Source organism: Hyla sarda, chromosome 10 (assembly GCF_029499605.1).
Source record: "Hyla sarda isolate aHylSar1 chromosome 10, aHylSar1.hap1, whole genome shotgun sequence".
In the NCBI taxonomy this organism is placed as follows: Eukaryota; Metazoa; Chordata; class Amphibia; order Anura; family Hylidae; genus Hyla; species Hyla sarda.
In genome coordinates, this window is record NC_079198.1 from 89642473 (window position 1) to 89663692 (window position 21220).

Genomic DNA, 21220 nt, shown 5'->3' on the forward strand with positions numbered 1-21220 from the left:
GACTGCAACAACAATGTATATGACAGATGACTCTCTAAGCAGAGAACAGATAATGAAAAGGCATCTGTAAGGTTTTATCATTTGGGTGGAGGGGCAATATAAATACATAATGTGTACCAAAAGATGGTAGGAGGATATTAAAAGATAACAGTCATCCTGTTCACCCACACTAAATCTAATACAATGAGTTATGGTGTTGGAAAAGGAGTTCGTTGAGGGGTCACTTACTAACATGCATACCTTACTTCCGGAGTTATGTCCCACTGAAGACCCTCCTCCATCTTCACTGAATTGCATGTTGGAGGCAGGCCCCGTTGGCTGTATTTGCAAATTCATCGGCACTGGTCTCCACTTCCTAGTGCTGGTCACGTGAGCACATGCGCTGACTGAGCACTCACGTGACCAGCACTAAGACGTGGAGATCAGTGCCAATAATTATGCAAATACGGGCCCACCTCCAGCGTGCAATTCAGTAAAGATAGAAAAGGGTCTTCAGAGGGTCATAACTCCGGACCTAAGGTACGTATGTTAGTAAGTGACCCATTCAACTGACTTTTGTTCACCCACACTATAACCCAGTGTATTGGGTTTAGTGTGGGTGAACAGGATGACCGTTTTACTTTAATAAGGGAACACATTGCTCCCCTGAATAGTGTCTTTACAACCTGCACTATAAAAATACTTTTATTCTGTAAGCTTTCTTACTTTCTTTCTACATCTTTAATTTAACCACAAGCTCATTCTGAGCAGCAGCATGAAACAAAATCAAAGTTCATCAGTGCAGAAAGTACAGAGCGCTCCCACAGCATGTATGTGCATTAAAATTAGACCTATTGTTTACAATACATATTCATGCTCTGTAAAAGTTCCCTCATCATACGACTTTATAGAGTGTATACTCTGGATCTATTGTTACTTACTATAAACCCAGTAATACAAGAATATATAAAATAGTACTTCCTTGTTTAGCTTCCAGAGGGTTTGTCTTGTGAAGAAAGTATTTCAGGAATGTTTTTTGGGTAATTTTAACTGAAAAATTGTAGCAAATTTTTAAGAATTTTGGGCAAAAATTGAGATCATTGCAAGAAACTGTGTGCTCTTTCCATGCCTATTTTCTCATGTCAAGCACTGGTCCAAAGTCTTTCAAAACTGAAGCAGAAACAGTGATTAATGATCATGATTGGCCATAAATGTAGTGCATGGAAATGCTGGGTAGGAACTCCACCCCCCCCCCTAAAAAATAAAACAATACAAAAAACAAGAGGTCTTACATTGCACTTCGAAGTACATAGCTTGTGTGTCCTGGCCAATGGTGTTGCTGGCAACGCAGAAGTATTCCCCAGCATCGGTGTACTGGATGTCCTTCAAGGTGAGAGAAGACATCCTGATGTGCCCCTGAACCACAATACGCCCATCCAAGGTCTACAGAAAGGAGAAAAATTGTATCAGTACACAAGAATATATGAATTTATATATGATTAAATTCTACTGTGCCAGAACTAGGGAAACTACTAGCTTTTATTCATCCAATGTTTGGAAATGTTAAAGTACCTGATCTAAAATTTGGGAACATGCAATAACATGATTATAATATGACCATAACAAATAACCATATCTATGTTCAGTAAAGTCATTTTTGCCAAAAGGTACTGTAATATTTGGTCAATGTATCAAAAGAAGCTTTAATCCATAGCATTACCCCCCCCCTACTGTAACCAGTGCTTAGAGCTGTGCTGTTCACTTTGTATTCTCGCTTATAACTGCAATATGTAAACTGCTTGTTTCCATTGTTGTTTGTCAAACATATTTTACCAAAAATGTTGGACATCTCCAACATCTAAATCAGGTTTTGAAGTGTTTCTTATCCAGAAAACCTCTTCTCAAAATACAAACAGCTGACTGACTTGTTCCAGCTCCTTGTACCACTAGTAATCAGCTGTGATACTTGGGAAAAGTTTTGGTGGTCATACTGTTTCCCTGCTGCTTAGCAGTTCAAGTAAATGGCCATTCTAAGTGGCTCTATGTATTAGATCATAGAGGGGGCTGTACATGGGGAAATCACCCTGTAATGTTTATATGGGCCTGGATCAACTTTTTTTTTCTAAAATTACCGTCACAATTAAACACGGGTATGATACAGGCAAGTCCATAGCTGACCACATGTCAAATGACTGAACTGACAGTGTTATAGATTTCCATGTAGCTATTAGTTTGGGTCAGTAGACAAATAGTAATAATATGGGCACCGTAATGCATCCCATACTACGCTTGCATAAAACTTTAAGGTGGAAAGACGTTTAACCAAACAATACTAAAGTAAGAGTACAGAAAGTTTTACTTGGTATTTATTAGGGATCGACCGATATCAATTTTTTAGGGCCGATATCGATACTCTGTGGAGGTTAGGGACGATAGCTGATAACTTCCGATACTCCGGTATAAGTTATCGGCTATTTATGCCCCCCGGCGACACCGCTGCAGATCATTGATTTAAAGCGGGCGCTCTAAATCAATGAACTGCAGCGGCTTTTGCGGTGACAGAGACCGCCGCTGCCACCCGCTTCTCTCCCCCTGCCTGTCCTGGAGTCCTCCTGAGTCCTATCACCACCACCGCGACTGCCCCCCACCACCGCACTGCGCCGCAACGCACCCCCCACCACACCGACCCGGCCAGAGACCGCCGCTGCCCCATTGCCTCCCCCATTCCCGGTTTTATAATTACCTGTTCCCGGGGTCCGCGCTAATTCTGGCTCCGGCGGCGTCCTCCTGAGCTGTCACTGTGCGCACTGACGGTGACGTCATGTTGAGGACGTCACTCGTCATTGCGCAGCGCACAGCGTAACACAGGACGCCGCAGGAGCCAGAAGTATCCCGGGTAACAGGTCATTATAAAACCGGGGATGGGGGAGGCAATGGGGCAGCGGCGGCGGTGGTCTCTGGCCGGGGCGGTGCGGTACGGTGGTGGGGGGTGCGGCGCGGTGGTGGGCGGTGCATTATCGGATTATTGGCAAGGTAATTGCTGATACCGATAATGTCCAAAATCGTGAATATCGCCCGATAATATCGGCCAAACCGATAACCGGTCGATCCCTAGAATTTATCTTATTTGTTAGCAAATTATTCATACCACAGCAGAATAGGGATAAAAGTCACTAAACATGAGTACACAATATGATCGAATCTGATCAATCTGGACTATATTTGGCTGCCATAGGCAATAGGTTTTCGAACAATGTTTTATCTCAATCACCACATCACTGTTTTATTTTCATAGTCCAAGCAATATACAGTCATGAAAGAAAATGAAGTATTTCTCACAGAAAAGGATTGCAGTTACACACGTCCACATGTTTATTCCCTTTGTGTGTATTGTAACTAAACTAAAAAAGGGAGGAAAAAAAGCAAATTGGACATTATGTCACACCGAACTCCAAAAACGGTCTGGACAAAACGATTGGCACCCTTAACTTAATATCTGGCTGCACACCCTTTGGAAAAAATAACTGAAATCAGTTACTTCCTTTAACCCCTTCAGGACGGAGCCCATTTTGGCCTTAAGGACCGGAGCGTTTTTTGCACATCTGACCACTGTCACTTTAAACATTAATAACTCTGGAATGCTTTTAGTTATCATTCTGATTCCGAGATTGTTTTTTCGTGACATATTCTACTTTAACATAGTGGTAAATTTTTGTCGATACTTGCATCATTTCTTGGTGAAAAATCCGTAAATTTGATGAAAAATTTGAAAATTTTGCATTTTTCTAACTTTGAAGCTCTCTGCTTGTAAGGAAAATGGATATTACGAATACATTTTTTTTGGTTCACATATACAATATGTCTACTTTATGTTTGCATCATAAAATTGATGTGTTTTTACTTTTGGAAGGCACCAGAGGGCTTCAACGGTCAGCAGCAATTTTCCGATTTTTCACAAAATTTTCAAACTCAGTATTTTTCAGGGACCAGTTCAGGTTTGAAGTGGATTTGAAGGGTCTTCATATTAGAAATACCCCATAAATGACCCCATTATAAAAACTACACCCCCAAAAGTATTCAAAATGACATTCAGTCAGCGTTTTAACCCTTTAGGTGTTTCACAGGAATAGAAGCAAAGTGAAGGAGAAAATTCACAATCTTCATTTTTTACACTCGCATGTTCTTGCAGACCCAATTTTTGAATTTTTACAAGGGGTAAAAGGACAAAATTTTTACTTGTATTTGTAGCCCAATTTCTCTCGAGTAAGCACATACCTCATATGTCTATGTAAAGTGTTCGGCGGGCGCAGTAGAGGGCTCAGAAGGGAAGGAGCGACAAGGGGATTTTGGAGAGTACGTTTTTCTGAAATGGTTTTTGGGGGGCATGTTACCTTTAGGAAGCCCTTATGGTGCCAGAACAGCAAAAAAAAACCACATGGCATACCATTTTGGAAACTAGACCCCTCGGGGAATGTAACATGGGATAAAGTGAACCTTAATACCCCACAGGTGTTTCACGACTTTTGCAAATGTAAAAAAAAAAAATAATTTTTTACCTAAAATGCTTGTTTTCCCAAAATTTTTTTATTTTTAAAAAGGGTAATAGCAGAAAATACCCCTAAAAATTTGAAGCCCAATTTCTCCCGATTCAGAAAACACCCCATATGGGGGTGAAAAGTGCTCTGCTGGCGCACTACAGGTCTCGGAAGAGAAGGAGTCACATTTGGCTTTTTGAACGCAAATTTTTCTCTGGGGGCATGCCGCATTTAGGAAGCCCCTATGGTGCCAGGACAGCAAAAAAAAACCCACATGGCATACCATTTTGGAAACTAGACCCCTCGGGGAACGTAACAAGGGGTTAAGTGAACCTTTATACCCCACAGGTGTTTCACGACTTTTGCATATGTAAAAAAAAAAATAATTTTTTACCTAAAATGCTTGTTTTCCCAAAAATTTTACATTTTTAAAAAGGGTAAAAGCAGAAAATACCCCCCAAAATTTGTAACACAATGTCTCCCGAGTACGGAGATACCCCATATGTGACCCTAAACTGTTGCCTTGAAATACGACAGGGCTCCAAAGTGAGAGCGCCATGCGCATTTGAGGCCTAAATTAGGGATTGCATAGGGGTGGACATAGGGGTATTCTACGCCAGTGATTCCCAAACAGGGTGCCTCCAGCTGTTGCAAAACTCCCAGCATGCCTGGACAGTCAACGGCTGTCCGACAATACTGGGAGTTGTTTTGCAACAGCTGGAGGCTCCGTTCTGGAAACAGTGGCGTACCAGACGTTTTTCATTTTTATTGGGGAGGGGGGCTGTGTAGGGGTATGTGTATATGTAGTGTTTTTTACTTTTTATTTTATTTTTTGTGTTAGTGTAGTGTAGTGTTTTTAGGGTACAGTCGCACGGGCGGGGGTTCACAGTAGTTTCTCGCTGGCAATTTGAGCTGCAGCAGAAAGTTTGCGGCAGCTCAAATTTGCAGCCAGATACTTACTGTAAGCCTCCGCCCATGTGAGTGTACTCTGTACGTTCACATTGGGGGGGACATCCAGCTGTTGCATAACTACAACTCCCAGCATGCCCGTTGGCTGTCGGTGACTGCTGAGAGTTGCAGTTTTGCAACAGCTGTAGGCACACTGGTTATGTATCACTGAGTTTGTGACCTAACTCAGTGTTTCACAACCAGTGTGCCTCCAGCTGTTGCAAAACTACAACTCCCAGCATGTACGGTGCATGGTGTACGGTGACTGCTGAGAGTTGTAGTTTGCAACAGCTGGAGGCACACCGGTCGTGAAACACTGAGTTAGGTAAAAAAAAACTCTGAGTTTCACAACCAGTGTGCCTTCAGCTGTTGCAAAACTACAACTCTCAGCAGTCACCGACAGCCAACGGGCATGCTGGAAGTTGTAGTTATGCAACCAGCAGATGCACCACTACAACTCCCAGCATGCACTTTAGCTGTTTGTGCAAGCTGGGAGTTGTAGTTATACAACAGCTGAAGGTACACTTTTCCATAGAAAGAATGTGCCTCCAGCTGTTGCAAAACCATAAGTCCCAGCATGCCCATAAGGGAATGCTGGGAGTTGTGGTGGTCTGCCTCCTGCTGTTGCATAACTACAGCTCCCAGCATGCCCTTTTTGCATGCTGGGATCTGTTGCTAAGCAACAGCAGGAGGCTGTCACTCACCTCCAACGATCCTCGCCGCACAGGTCAGTCCCTCGTCGTCTCCGCCGCCGCAGCTGCTCCTGGGGCCCCGATCCCAACAGGGGCGTTGGGGATCGGGGTCCCCAGCACCCGGGGTGCACATCCCGCACCCGCTCACGTCCTCCGGAAGAGGGGCGGAGCGGGTGCGGGAGTGACACCCGCAGCAGGCGCCCTGATTGGTCGGCCGGTAATCCGGCCGACGAATCAGGGCGATCGTAAGGTGGCACCAGTGCCACCTCACCCCTGCAGGCTCTGGCTGTTCGGGGCCGTCAGAGACGGCCCCGAACAGCCAGTAATTCCGGGTCACCGGGTCACTGGAGACCCGATTGACCCGGAATCGCCGCAGATCGCTGGACTGAATTGTCCAGCGATCTGCGGCGATCGCCGACATGGGGGGACATAATGACCCCCCTGGGCGATATGCCGGGATGCCTGCTGAACGATTTCAGCAGGCATCCGGCTCCGGTCCCCAACCGGCTAGCGGTGGGGGCCGGAATTCCCACGGGCGTATGGATACGCCCTCGGTCCTTAAGGACTCGGCATGCAGGGCGTATCCATACGCCCTATGTCCTGAAGAGGTTAACCATCAATAAGCTACCTCTCAGCCGGAATGTTGGACCACTCTTTCTTTGCAAACTGCTTCAGGTCTCTCTTATTGGAAGGGCACCTTTTCTCAACAGCAATTTTAAGATCTCTCTACAGGTGTTCAATGGGATTTAGATCTGGAATCATAGCTAGCCACTTCAGAACTCTCCAGCGCTTTGTTGTCATCCATTTCTGGGGGCTTTTTGACGTATGTTTGGGGTCATTGTCCTGCTGGAAGACCCAAGATCTCGGACGCAAACCCAACTTTCTGACACTGGGCTGTACAGTGCGACCCAAAATCCGTTTGTAATCCTCAGATTTCATGATGCCCTGCAAACATTCAAGGCACCCAGTGCCAGAGGCAGCAAAACAACCCCAAAGCATCATTGAACCTCCACCATATTTCACTGTAGGTACTGTATTCTTTTCTTTGTAGGCCTCATTTCGTTTTTGCTAAACAGTAGAATGATGTGCTTTACCAAAAAGCTCTAACTTGGTCTCATCTGTCCACAAGACGTTTTCCCAGAAGGATTTTGGCTTACTCAAGTTCATTTTGGCAAAATGTAGTCTTGTGTTTTTATGTCTCTATGTCAGCAGTGGGTCTTCCTGGGTCTCCTGCCATAGTGTTTCATTTAATTTAAATGTCGACGGATAGTTTGCGCTGACACTGATGCTCCCTGAGTTTGCAGGATAGCTGAATATCTTTGGAGCTTGTTTGGGGCTGCTTATCCACCATCCGGAGTATCCTGCATTGACAGCTTTCATCAATTTTCTCTTCTGTCCACGCCCAGGGAGATTAGCTATAGTACCATGGGTTGCAAACTTCTTGATAATGTCACGCACTGTGGGGTGGGAGAGGAGCATGTGAACGCACGTGCGTGTGAGGTGCCGCTCTAAACCACCCGGCACAGCCAGCTGGAGTGATGATCCCTGTTTGTACCTGAGTTTGGAGCCGTCTGTGCGAGGAGGAGGCTGTGCGGGAGAAGGTTGCGAGCGAGGAGGCTGCTGTGGAGGGACTGCTGCTGTTAGGATCCCTTGAGAGCTGTGGGAGCAGGCCGGCATGGTCCATGTTGAAGGCGAGGCGGTGCGGGCACATGACCGGAATGGAGGAGGAGAGCGGATGGTCGGCCGTGAAGCAGAGGGGATCTGACAGCGAATAGGAGCAGGACAGGGGAACTGGGACCCACGTGGGACCCTGGATCTTTCGGAGAATATGGGAGTGGTGAGAGGAGCCAAGCTCCAGCCTGCCTATGGCGTAACAGTATACTCTAAATCGCAGTGGGGTGGAAGTGTGAGGATAGAAGCCGGAGTAAAAGGATTATTTTTGTGAGGGGACTTTATCTTTTGCCCTGGAAGTTGGAGGGCGGTTGGTAACGTTATTTATTTTAACCCTCCCGTGGATATGATTAATTAAATCTAGGGTTTCATCTGATTTCTCCACCTGCACCTAAAAGGCTCCCCTGCTGGACTTTGGAAAAAGAGACGGTACCATCTTGTTGCTAGCCCCTAGAAGCCTATAGAAAAATAGGATTAAATATATAGTTGAATGTATTGTCTGAAGAAATTTCCTCCCTTTTTGCATCAATAACTTCTTTCCACCAATATCATCTATAATTAACTTCTGTGTTCTAGAAATTAACAACAGACTCTGGCACTCTAAATTGTGCAATTGCGGAGAGACTATCTATTAATTTATGCTGCCTCATCACTTATTTCTCTCCTTATTTTTTTAAATACCTGATAATAGACTGTGTGTGCTAAGTATTACAATCTGTTATCCCCTGGTTGTGAATTTTGGTTAGAAGGTAATATTGTGTTGTTAAGGATGGTGATAAATAATTTTGTCCTGTAGTATGGCAGATAGGATCAGCTTATTAAAGATGATAATCCTGCCCCAGATTTTGTTTGTGTTGACCAATAGCCCGGTATGGCTTGGAGAACGAATATTTAAGGAAATTAAAGCTATGGAAAGGGAATTGGCTTGGGAAGGGAAAAAACAAGAATGGAATTAGGACACTTATGTAGGGAAATGAAGAATGGAGGCCTAGCGGTTCCAGATTATATTATATAGCGGCACAGTTGAGGTATGTAAAGTATTGGAAGGAAATAGATTCCTTCGTCAAAAAAGGAGGCGTGTGAGGATTTGGGAGAAGGAGCTTCAATTATTGTTTTACTCTGTTCTATTTTGTTTGTATAATTATATGGTGATTTAGTTAGGGATGTGATATGGGAGGGGGAGGAGAGGTATTATGTTAATTGGTAATAAGAATATGTGGATGATGTGGGTCGGGCAGGGCAATGGAACCGGATTGGAGAAATGTATAGGGGAAGGAGGGGGGGGGGGGTAAAAAACCTTTTGTAATAAAATAAATAAATAAACATGTTGCGCACTGTGGACAAAGGCAAATCTAGATCTCTGGAGATGGAATTGTAACCTTAAGATTGTTGCAGACAGTTTACTTCTCCTCTCTCTGTTGTTCATGCTTAGTGTGGCACACACAGACAAACATTGCAAAGGCTAAGTGAACTTCTCTCCTTTGTATCTGCTTTCAGGTATGATTTTTATATTGCCCACACCTGTTACTTGCTACTGGTGAGTTTAAAGGAGCATCACATGCTTGAAACAATCTTATTTATCCACAATTTTGAAAGGGTGGCAATAATTTTGTCCAGCCCATTTTTGGAGTTTGGTGTGACATTATGTCCAATTTGCTTTATTTTTTCTCCCTTTTTTTGTTTAGTTCCAATACACACAAAGGGAATAAACGTGTATAGCAAAACGTGTTACTGTAATACTTTTCTGTGAGAAATACTTACTTTTCTTGAAAAATTTCAGGGGTGCCAACACTTACGGCCATGACAGTATTGTCTCTATAAAACCAACACTATTGGAAAATGGATAGTTACACCTGTTATGTAATGTTATTATTATTACAATACAAAAAAACTAAAGAAAAAAATGGGCAAATGGGGAGGAATGTTGCCTCAGTGTATGTTGACAATCTGAGGCTCAGGTCTATGTGGACTTTATATATTTCCAAGTCTATACAAGTGGTACTGTAAGATTATAAAACAGAACCAAATAATACATTTATTTTAACATATTGTACTGCAGGCCAAGACTATGGTCACCTCTGAAAAACAACTTACATTCGGATTTGTCGGCACACTGTTAGAACAGGTTGCCAATGTATACCATCTACTAATAACTATATTTAGTAGAATTTAAATGTACACTGTTAAAAAATATGTAGCCTTAAAGTGAGATGTTTCAATGTTCTTGCCTTTATGCTGTTTGTGCCACCAAAACATAGTCTATTAAAAGAAAGGTCAAGATCCTTCTGATTACAGTACATAAAGTAATTGTACAACTTGTAGAACCCACCGCAATCTCCTGTACAGGGCTCCGGCTCTGCTCCAGTAGTGACGTATCGCACCCAGCACTGAAACTGGTCAAAACATGCCCACTCCATTCATATCTATGGGAGAGAACTCCGCCTCTCCCATACAGATAACTGGAGGGGGCATGCTTTGACCAGTTTCAGTTCTGGGTACAACACGCACATTAGAGGAGCAGAGACGGGGCCAAGCTGGGGGCCTGTACTGGAGATCGCAGGGGGGTCCCAGATAGGGGATGAGCGGATAGGGCATGATTCTTTTCTGCCACTTAACTCCTTTAATTGAACTACTGTAAAAACCTGATGGAAATAAAATTTTCCAAACTTTAAGGTGGTTTGCTTATTAGTCTACTACCAGTCAAGCACCATACTTCTTAAAAGACGTTGAATAAAAATGTAATTGATGCCAACTGACTGCCACACTGAGAAAAAAGAATGTACTGTACATGAAATGCACTGCGACCACTCCCAACTTTACAAGGGCCAATAACTCACCCCAACGCCAAACTCCATTTATAGTGTATTACTGCAGGATAATATTTGATGCATACGGCAGTAATCTCCCCTAATTAAGATGTGGAGAGATATGATGTGCTCCTGACTGGTCAACCTGCTTTGCCTCTAACCACTTCTAATTACAACATCCTGATGCTATAAAGGTGCTGTCAACAGGCAAATGACTGTAAACAATTTAATCTAATTATACCTTAAACTAATGTACTGAAACCATTCTGAAATGGAAAGCAATTGCAAATTACATTTTTATGGGCTCCTGAATTTGGGAGTAATTGACAGTCATATGTTCTCTTTCCTTTTAGTGTCTTCTGAGTTTATAATAAAAGCAAAGCAGATCCTCAAAAAAAGCAGCTAAACATATAAAGACAGCATCAGATTTATAGCCTCATTATAGGGTGAAATCTCTGCAGCAATGAATCCACTGTCCACACACATGTAGAGAGGCTAACCGGCTATGTGAAACTCAAGGGGCTTCTTTATTTCTTGCACTAGAGTTAAAACCTACTTGACACATTGGAAAACAAATACCCCTGTTGACTACATTCTATTTTGATAGCATCAAGCCTCTTCCCAGAGTCAAAACACAAAAAACTGTCCGGAAGCCAATGGATCCTTTGTATAGGTCAATGGGGTTTATCAGGCACTGGTTAGATGGGTTTCAAAGCACCTTGCATATGTTTTAAACAGATAAAAACCATGATACTAGGTGAGATATGTAACTTCATGTTTCATCTCTCCAATTGTTACAACAGGAATCTGTTTAATGCATACAATATGTCAAACATAACCTATTGGTATTCTGCTGTTGGAAATATAATGCAAGGATGAACTATCACATTGTAACTGCTGTGGGATCCAGATTAGGGACTCTACTAAACTTGTGATGGTGAGTGACAAATGATCAGTTTAGCTAGTCAATGTGCTTTAGAAACCCGAAAAGCAGTGAAATCTGTATACACTTATTTAATGGTAATAAGAGTTAAACATTTTTCCATGTTTCATTGGTGTCTAATGGCCGGCTACTTGTTATACCAGTTATTTCTGAACTATAGGGGCTGATACATTTTTTGAGGAAGGTGAGTCAGACAGGTATTTTAATTTCTCGTCCAACACTTGCACCAGAGATAACACATGGCCATTTATTCCACCTGCTACCATATATAGGCTCCTTATACTTTAGACAAAAGTTGGCCAAACCTGCCAACTTCAGCCAGCTGTATAAAGTATATGGCAGCCTCCTGTCTCTACTTAGACATATAAAGCTGGGGAGAGAAGCATTAAGATGTTAGATTATAACTGCCTGGCCATATTGCTCTCACACAGAGGAGTAAGCAGCCGTCAGATCAGTCTGGCAGGAGCTTACCCCTCCTCTCTCCATTGAGAACAAATAAATGGTCTAACTTGCTGAGAACTTATGTACTGGGAAGATTGGCAGAGAAAGCTGTCAGCCAAATGAACATTCAGTTGACAGCTATTGAAAGTATATGGCCATCATAACTGTCAGTATGCACGTGCCCAAATTTTACCATAAGTATTAAAGGGAAACTGACAGACTGTTCACCCGCACTAAACTGGATTATAGTGCAAGTAAACAGCAGTACAACGAAAGGTCACTTACATAACATAGCGCTGCTGTTCGCAAAGGAGGCGGGGAGCCAGCTTGCAGAGCTCCCCTGCATCCTCTATACTCAGCACTATTCCCACCCATCTGATAAAGTTGGGAAGAGAAGGGTCAAGATGTTAGATTATAACTGCCTGGCCATATTGCTCTCACGCAGAGGTAAGCAGCCATCAGATCAGTCTGGCAGGAGCTTACCCCTCCTCTCTCCACTGAGAACACATAAATGGTCTAGCTTGCTGAGAACTCATGTGCTGGGTAGATTGGGAGAGAAAGCTGTCAGCCAAATGAACATTCAGTTGACAGCTATTGAAAGTGTATGGCCATCATAACTGTCAGTATGCACATGTGCATAAATTTTACCATAAGTATTTAAGGTAAACTGACAGACTGTTCACCCGCACTAAACTGGATTATAATGCAAGTAAACATTATTACAACCAGATTATTAGAGCCGGAAGAAGCTGCTGGTGAAACACTGTTTTGCTCTACTCCTGTTGATCGCTCCAGCCATTGACGTCCTGCTTTGCTTCCTCAAATAAAGAAAGCCTTTGTTGTAGGTTCCGGGACTTGCATCAGGACTTGTGTGGTGCTCATCAGCTTTGCTTCTCTCCATAAACTAAACATTTTTACAACGATAGGTCACTTACATAACATAGCGTTGCTGTTCGCAAAGGAGGCAGGGAGCCAGATTGCAGAGCTCCCCTGCATCCTCTATACTCAGCGCTATTCCCACCCATCTGATGAATATTCTAATTTCTTCACTCTTTTCATTAGGGCTTCTTCCTGCACAGGAGCGTTCTGCTCTTATAGCAGAGAGCAGGCGTTGCTCCCGTGCCAGGCTCTTATGTCACTTGAAACGTGAGAATGAAGAAATTAGAATAGTCATCAGATGGGCAGGCATAGCAATGTGTATAGGGAAGGCAGAGGAGCTTTGTAAGCCAGCACCCTGCCTCCATTGCGCACAGCAGTGCTATAGCAATGAGGATACCAGGAGGAATACATTTTAATCCACCATACAGCATGATGTAAGTGACCCATTGTTGTAATGCTGTTCACCTGCACTATAATCAAGTATATTGGGTTCAGTGAAGGAGAACAGCCTGTCAGTTTCCCTTTAATGGAGGTGATTGGTGTTGTAAATTGCTGGCTCACTGGTCTTTCACTGGTCTTTCTTATAGCAACTCTATATTATGTCCACAGCCGATTCCCCAAATTTCCCCCCAAAATTTGTTTTGGTCCGCCCGAGGCCAGCTACTGCCTGTCCCAGCCCCTGCCTCTCAGTGCACCCCCATGCTCATGACTGAGTGTCCACTTCAAATGGGCACAAAGCTTGAAGTGGCTGCAGTGAAAGAGCTTGTACCTGTATCTTAAAATCGAGCTGGCGGTCCTACACCAGGTGAGCTACCACCTGTTCCACCCCCTGCCTCTCAGCAACACCCCCCCCCCCCCCCCAATTGTGAAAGTGTGAATGTTTTATTTAATCAGTTATGGTTCATTGTTATCGCTCCAACCCGTTTGATTGGTTTCTTGTGGTAATTCCACAGGTAATATATGACGTCGACGACCATAGGGCCTCAGTCTTGAATAGTTTACCTAGATTTTTTCAAATTTAAATGGAAGATTTTGATTAGATTCACAAGTTTAATGTCCCGGGTGCTCGAAGCATTTACTTTGAACTAATACTGTATGACCACAAAACCCAATATAACAAGGAGTCACATGGCGGCAAAATGACAGAGCCTAGAGGTGGCAGTAGCCCGACGAGACCATACGGCCTCACAATAGAAAAGTTTAAAGATATTTTTGAAAATTTAAATTGAAGATTTTAGATAGATTAACATTTTAAAAGTTTAATTTAAGGTACCAATAGCATAAGGAGACAATATGGTGGCACAATGACACAGCCTGGAGGTAGCAGCAGCATGAGGAGACCATAATGTGGCAGAATGACACAGTCTGGAATTGGAGGCAGCAAGAGAAGACCATATAGTGGCAGAACGACCCAGCCTGGAGGTGGCAACAGCCTGACAAGACCATAGGGCCTCACAATTGAAAGGATTAAAGATATTTCCGAAAATTTTAATTGAAGATTTAAAATAGATTGAGATTAAGTTTCATTTAATGTGCCAGCAGCATGAGGAGACCACATGGCCACAGTGTGTCTGGGTCCTCTGTCTCGTCTTCCTCATCACCCATTTCGCAATACCTCCACTATCCCCCTCCCCCTCCAGTTGAGCCCCCATAGGGCTCATGTGGCCTCAAGATGTAGGCGTCACGTCTCCAGTGCCCTGACCAGCCATTGTTTTCAACATGTGTTGTAGGATATGAAGCAATGGAATGACGTAGTTCTTCCCGTAATCCTGGTGACTGATTAATAATGTGGCATCTTCAAAAGGCCTGAGCAAACGCCAGGTGTCATGTATGATCTGCCACTGGTTGACATTGAAGTTACACAGGGGAGTCCCCCTATCCGCTTGGATCATCAAGAAATCGGTGATGGCTTTTCTCTGTTCGTATAGTAGATCCAACATATGGAAGGTGGAATTCCAATGTGTGGAAACGTCGCAAATCAGACTATGTTGGGGGATGCCGTTCTGACGCTACAGCTCAAGGAGGGTGTGCTTTGCAGTGTACGAGTGGCTGAAGTGCATGCAAAGTTTCCTTCCCATTGTTAGTATGTCTTGCAGATGGGAGTAACACTTCAGGAATAGCTTGACAAAAAGATTCAACACGTGTGCCATGCAGGGCGCATGGCTCAGTCTTCCTTGTCACAGCGCAGGCAAGATGTTCTTCCCGTTGTCGATCACCATGGTTCTCATTTCCAGTTTTCGTGGAGTAAGTCATTATTCAATTTCTTGATAAATTACTTTTAGCAGGTCCTCCCGTGTGTGACTCCGTTTGCCATGGCAAACCATGTGAAGAACAGCGTGACACCGTCGTGCCCAGCACACATGGTATGCTGGAGCGGCATTTTTATTAAAATTATTAATTAAAATTAATTCAAATGATTTATTTAAAATTTTTATTTAATGTGCCAGCACCATGAGGAGACCACATGGCAGCAAAATGACACAGCCTGGAGACGGCAGGAGCATAAGGAGACCATATAGTGGCAGAAAGACCAAGGCTGGAGGCGGCAGCAGCAAGAGGAGACCATAGGGCCTCACAATTGAAACGTTTGAAGATATATTTTCAAATTTAAATTGAAGATTTTAAATAGATGACCATAAAATGTTTAAGGTAATATCCCAGCAGTATGAGGAGACCATAGGGCCTCACAACTGAAAATATTATTAAAGATATAGTTTCAAATTTCAATTGAAGATTTTAAATAGAAGATTACCATGAATAATTTTAGGTAATGTCCAAGCAGCATGAGGAGACCACAATGGTGGCACAATGACACAGCCTGGAGGTGGCACCAGCAAGAGGAGACCAAAATGTGGCAGAATGACCAAGCCTTGAGGTGGCATCAGCAAGAGGAGACCATATGGTGACAGAATGACACAGCCTAGAGGTGGCGGCAGCCTGACCAGACCAAAGGGCCTCACGGTTGAAAAGATTAAAGGTATTTTTTTTTTATTGCATGTGGCTATGTTAACATCCTCCGGATACTTGATGAAAAACAGCCACACCGCCGAGTAGCTGATTTTCCCCCCAACAGTCCGCACTGACTAACTGCTACTGCCGCTGACTCCAGCGACCCCTGTTCCACTACCTCCCGGGCAGGTAGGCTGTCACGAAGCAGGTGGTGTACCCCGAGAACGTTTGGCTCCAGACTTCCCACTGCTGCCACCATGCTGACTCCCAACCATGGTACCACCTTGCTGGCTCAACTGCTACCTCATGGGCAACCTGCCACCCTCTTTTCCTGATGATAATGAAGCCCCTCCTGCACCCAGCTCCAAAGTGCGATCGGCTTCATCATCATGATCGAGTTGTGTCAGCATGTCACTGATGTCCTCCTCAGGTTCCTCAACTGTGTGTGCTTCAGGAGCCTGAACACTCCCAACACCACATACTACATCACTCTCATCATCATTACTTGCTCACCTAGCAAAGGAAGCAGGGGATGTCTCCAGCACTTCTTGGCTGGCCAGTAACTGCTGACTGTCCTCTAGTAGATTGTCCTGACTAAAATGTGGAGCTGAACCCACAGCATAGGATACTTCTATGGGTGAGGGAACAGCATAGGACAGAGGCAACTGGAGGACAGGGACTGCTCCCGGGACATGCCAACTGATGGTTGTGTCTGAGGAACCCACCTAATGTTGACTGGGGGTGTCAGATGTCACTTGTGATGAAGTGGATGACCGAGTTAACCAGTAAATTACAGAAGATGGGTTGCTTGTCGAAACACGACTGCTAGCTGATACCAGGAGCTCAGGCCTCTCGCTGCAACTCCTGTTGCCACTTGTCCCTAGTCTGCTGTGACCTCTGCATGCGCCTGATGAATTTAGGCCTCTGCCACTCCTCTGTGCATGTCCTGGCACTTCTCTGCCTGACATACTTAGTGCATATATGAGGGGAGTACAATACGCTCCACTACGCTTAAAACAGTATTTGTCTACAACAGCAGCAGGTGTGTACTTTTGTCTGGCCTTTCACAGTAACTAGGCCCTTAATACTTTAACAGGAACAAAATGGTACACATAGATGTATGTATGTGGTATGAACTTATGAGGGGAGTACAATGCGCTCCAGGACGCTAAAAACAGTATTTGTCTACAACAGCAGCAGGTGTGTACTTTTGTCTAGCCTTTCACAGGAAATAGGCCCTTAAGACTTTAACAGGAGCAAAATGGTACATCACTTAGATATACACACAGGTTATACTTAATAGAGAACAATACGCTTTTAGTGCTCTGCTCACCCTGCTATTAGCTTTTCAGTTGTTGTACACACCAGTGCTGCAGCACACAGTTGCTGTGTACTACACCCAAAATTGCACTTTCTCTCTCAATCTCACTCCCTTTTCAATCAGTGCTTCTAGGCTGGATTAGGGCTTGAGGTGAATCGCTGCTGTAAAAAAGCTTTTCTGTGCAACACACTGCTCCCTGTTCCTCTCTATGCAATAGAACGCTGATGTGAGTGGCCGCAAGATGGCTGCCGATTATATAGGGCTGTGACATCACAGGGGTGGCTGCTGATAGGCTGCATGCTGCATGTGACAGGGTCATCCCACCAACCCTTGTTCCCGCCTTCCCAGGATTCCTTTCTACATGTTCTCACATGTGGATCTGCCATTTTAGATGCCCTGGAGCAATTAGCGCAATCGAATTGCTGCGATATTCACATTCATTGCGAATCAAATTTTTCCTAAAATTCGTAACAAATTCAGATTCATCAGATTCCATGAATATACAGGTCAATAGTGCAGGTTTAGTCATTTAGGAGATATTCATTTTGTTGCTAATATGGTTTTTACTTTAACTGTACTGGAGACGGCAGCTACTGTATGTGCAAAGCTTTCTACTGCTACTCCAGGCTAAAAACCTTACCCCCTTTGGTTGATAACTCCAACCCTTCATTGACATGCTGAGGAAAAGGAGATGAATATTTATGAAGGGGTATGGTTATCAGCTGAAGGGGTGAAGTTGTCGGCCGGAGAAAGCTTTGCACATACAGCAGCAGCTGCCTCCCAATGCTGTCAAGACAAATAAGAAACAATATGAATATCTCCTAAAAGGCTGCACTGATTTTCACCCAGTAAGAAGCATATAAAACAGCATCACTCGCACCATCTACCTGTATATTCATGTTAGTGTGGGTGATGCTGCTGTGAGTTCAGTTTCCCTTTAACCTGTTAACAACCATGGACGTCTATGCTCGTCCAATGGCCGTTAACGGGGTATGACGCGGGCTCCTGTAGCTGGGGGCCGGCGTTAATAGCCGACATGTGGCGATCGCCGTGGCCGGCTATTAACCTTTTAGATTGCCGCTGTCAAAGTTAACAGCGTGTAAACAAAGTTTACAAAAAAGTTTAAAAAAAAAATTAAAAACACACACATTAACCCCTTCCTTATTAAAAGTTTTCCCAAATTCCATATAAAAATATATAAACATAATAAAAATAAACATATGTGGTATCGCCGCGTGCATAAATGTCCGAACTATAAAAATATATAATAAATTAAACCGCACGGTCAATGGCGTACACGCAAAGAAATTCAAAATTCCAAAATAGCGTATTTTTGGTAACTATTTTATACCATAAAAAAGAGGAATAAAAAGCAATAAAAAAGTACCGATTAAAACTTCAGATCATGGCGCAAAAAATGAGCCCTCATACCACCCCGTACGCGGAAAAATAAAAAAGTTATAGGGGTCAGAAGATGACAATTTTAAATGTATAAATTTTCGTGCATGTAGTTATGATTTTTTTCCAAAAGTACAACAAAATGAAACCTATATAAGTAGGGTATCATTTTAACCGTACGGACCAACAGAATAAAGTGTAATTTTTACTGAAAAATTTACGAAGTGGAAACGGAAGCTCCCAAAATTTACAAAATTGTGTTTTTTATTAAATTTTGTCGCACAATGATTTTTTTCCCCATTTCGCCATAGATTTTTGGGTAAAATGACTGATGTCATTACAAAGTAAAATTGGTGGCACAAAAAATAAGCCCTCATATGGATTTTTAGGTGCAAAATTGAAAGGGTTATGATTTTTAAAAGGTAAAGAGGAAAAAACAAAAGTGCAAAAACAGAAAAACACTTGGTCCTTAAGGGGTTAAATATACTATTAAGCTTTCTATAAGTTGTGCAAATAAATTCTACCATGCTCTGGAATCTGAAATAGTGTTCAGTAATAAAGGGCATCCTTTGTGTTCATTTAACCCCTTAACGACGAAAGGCGTATATTTACGTCCTCGGCCGGCTCCCGCGATATGCCGCAGGGTCACGCATATCGGGTCGGTCCCGGCGGCCATCAACGGCCGGGACCCACGGCTAATACAGGACATCACTGATCGCGGTGATGCCCTGTATTAACCCTTCAGACGTGGCGATCAAAGCTGACCGCCGCGTCTGAAGCGGAAGTGAAAGTATCCCGGCTGCTCTGTCGGGCTGTTCGGGACAGCCGCGGTGAAATCGCGGCGTCCCGAAAAGCTTACAGGACACTGGGAGGGCCCTTACCTGCCTCCTCGGTGGCCGATCGGCGAATTACTGCTCCGTGCCTGAGATCCAGGCAGGAGCATTCAAGCGCCGATAACACTGATTACAGGCGTGTTAATACATGATAGTGATCTGTGTAAAAGATCAGTGTGTGCAGTGTTATAGGTCCCTATGGGAGCTATAACACTGCAAAAAAAAAGTTTAAAAAAGTGTTAATAAAGATCATTTAACCCCTTCCCTAATAAAAGTTTGAATCACCCCCCTTTTCCCATAAAAAAAAATTAAACAGTGTAAATAAAAATGTAAAATAAACATATGTGGTATCGCCGCTTGCGTAAATGTCCGAACTATAAAAATATATTGTTAATTACACCGCAAGGTCAATGGCGTACGCGCAAAAAAATTCCAAAGTCCCAAAAAATGAATAAAAAGTGATCAAAAAGTCTGATCAAAACAAAAATGGTACCAATAAAAACTTCAGATCATGGCGCAAAAAATAAGCCCTCATACCGCCCTGTACGTGGAAAAATAAAAAAGTTATAGTGGTCAGAAGAGGACATTTTTAAACGTATAAATTTTCCTGCATGTAGTTATGATTTTTTCCAGAAGTACGACAAAATGAAACCTATATAAGTAGGATACCATTTTAACCGTATGGACCTACAGAATAATGATAAGATGTAATTTTTACCGAAATATGCACTGCGTAGAAACGGAAGTGCCCAAAAGTTACAAAATGGCGTTTTTTTCTTCGATTTTGTCGCACAATGATTTTTTTTCCGTTTTGCCATAGATTTTTTACTAATGTCACTGCAAAGTAGAATAGGTGACGCAAAAAATAAGCCATAACATGGATTTTTAGGTGGAAAATTTAAAAGGTTATGATTTTTAAAAGGTAAGGAGGAAACAACGAAAATGCATAAACTGAAAAACCCTGTGTCCTTAAGGGGTTAAAGGTAACCTGTCACCATGAATATGGCATCCGATCTTCCCATAAAAAGCTATAGAGCAGAAGAAGCTGAGCAAATTGATATACAGTTTAGTGGGAAAAGAAACATATTATTTTTAAAATATCTGCCTATATGAGCATGTACAGTGATCACTAACAATCACTGATTAGAACCGCCCACTGGACTCCTAAGTTCAGAAAAAGATATTCAAAAATTTAATTGAGTAAAATAGTTATAATGATTCTGTTTCCACACAAATCTTATATAAATCTGCTAAACACATACTATTCTATTACATGATAATAGTAGTTTAGACTACATATTCAATGTGTCTACATATTCTACTACATATTCAATGTGTCAAAGTTCTCTTTAACAAGCTTACACATGGGGTAATGGTGCAATCTATAAATGTACTTACCTGTTACACATTCTTCTGCACTGTCAAAATTAGCCATTGTGTAAAAAGTAACCAAGTGTATAGCAATCCTTCAGGATTGTTTAAAAATCAGTGTCTTTTACATCAAATACAATTGTTATTCTTCTTCTAAAACATGACTGAATCATTCTGCTAGAACATATATTTAATAGTCTATGGCTTGGACACTCTAACTTATTTTTTTTCTTTTCCAAAGAAATTTCCAAAGAAATATAAAAACAAATTGTTACTGAGTCTTACAACTGGTGATGTACACTTGAAGCAACTTAGCAACCTCCGAAAAAACAAACAAACCCTAAACTACAATAGTTCAATAAGTGCTGATTCTCAATCTGTAATTTGTTTTTCTTTCTACCTAATTGCCATCTACTACTATAAGCCTGCAAACACAGGGAGTAGTCCTTTCCA

The 21220-nt window shown here is 42.8% G+C and overlaps 1 protein-coding gene across 8 annotated transcripts in view; it reads right to left on the reverse strand.

Annotated features, from left to right (window-relative positions):
* NCAM1 (neural cell adhesion molecule 1) overlaps nt 1-21220 on the reverse strand; it is a 457028-nt gene that overhangs the window by 98500 nt on the left and 337308 nt on the right. For all 8 annotated transcript variants that reach the window (XR_008848564.1, XM_056544809.1, XM_056544805.1 and 5 more), the window contains one exon: nt 1272-1422. Coding sequence is in view for 7 of the 8 variants with exons in the window: in XM_056544809.1 (XP_056400784.1) it covers nt 1272-1422 (151 nt within the window). In the remaining variant the exon portion in view is untranslated. The remainder of the gene's footprint in view (nt 1-1271; nt 1423-21220) is intronic.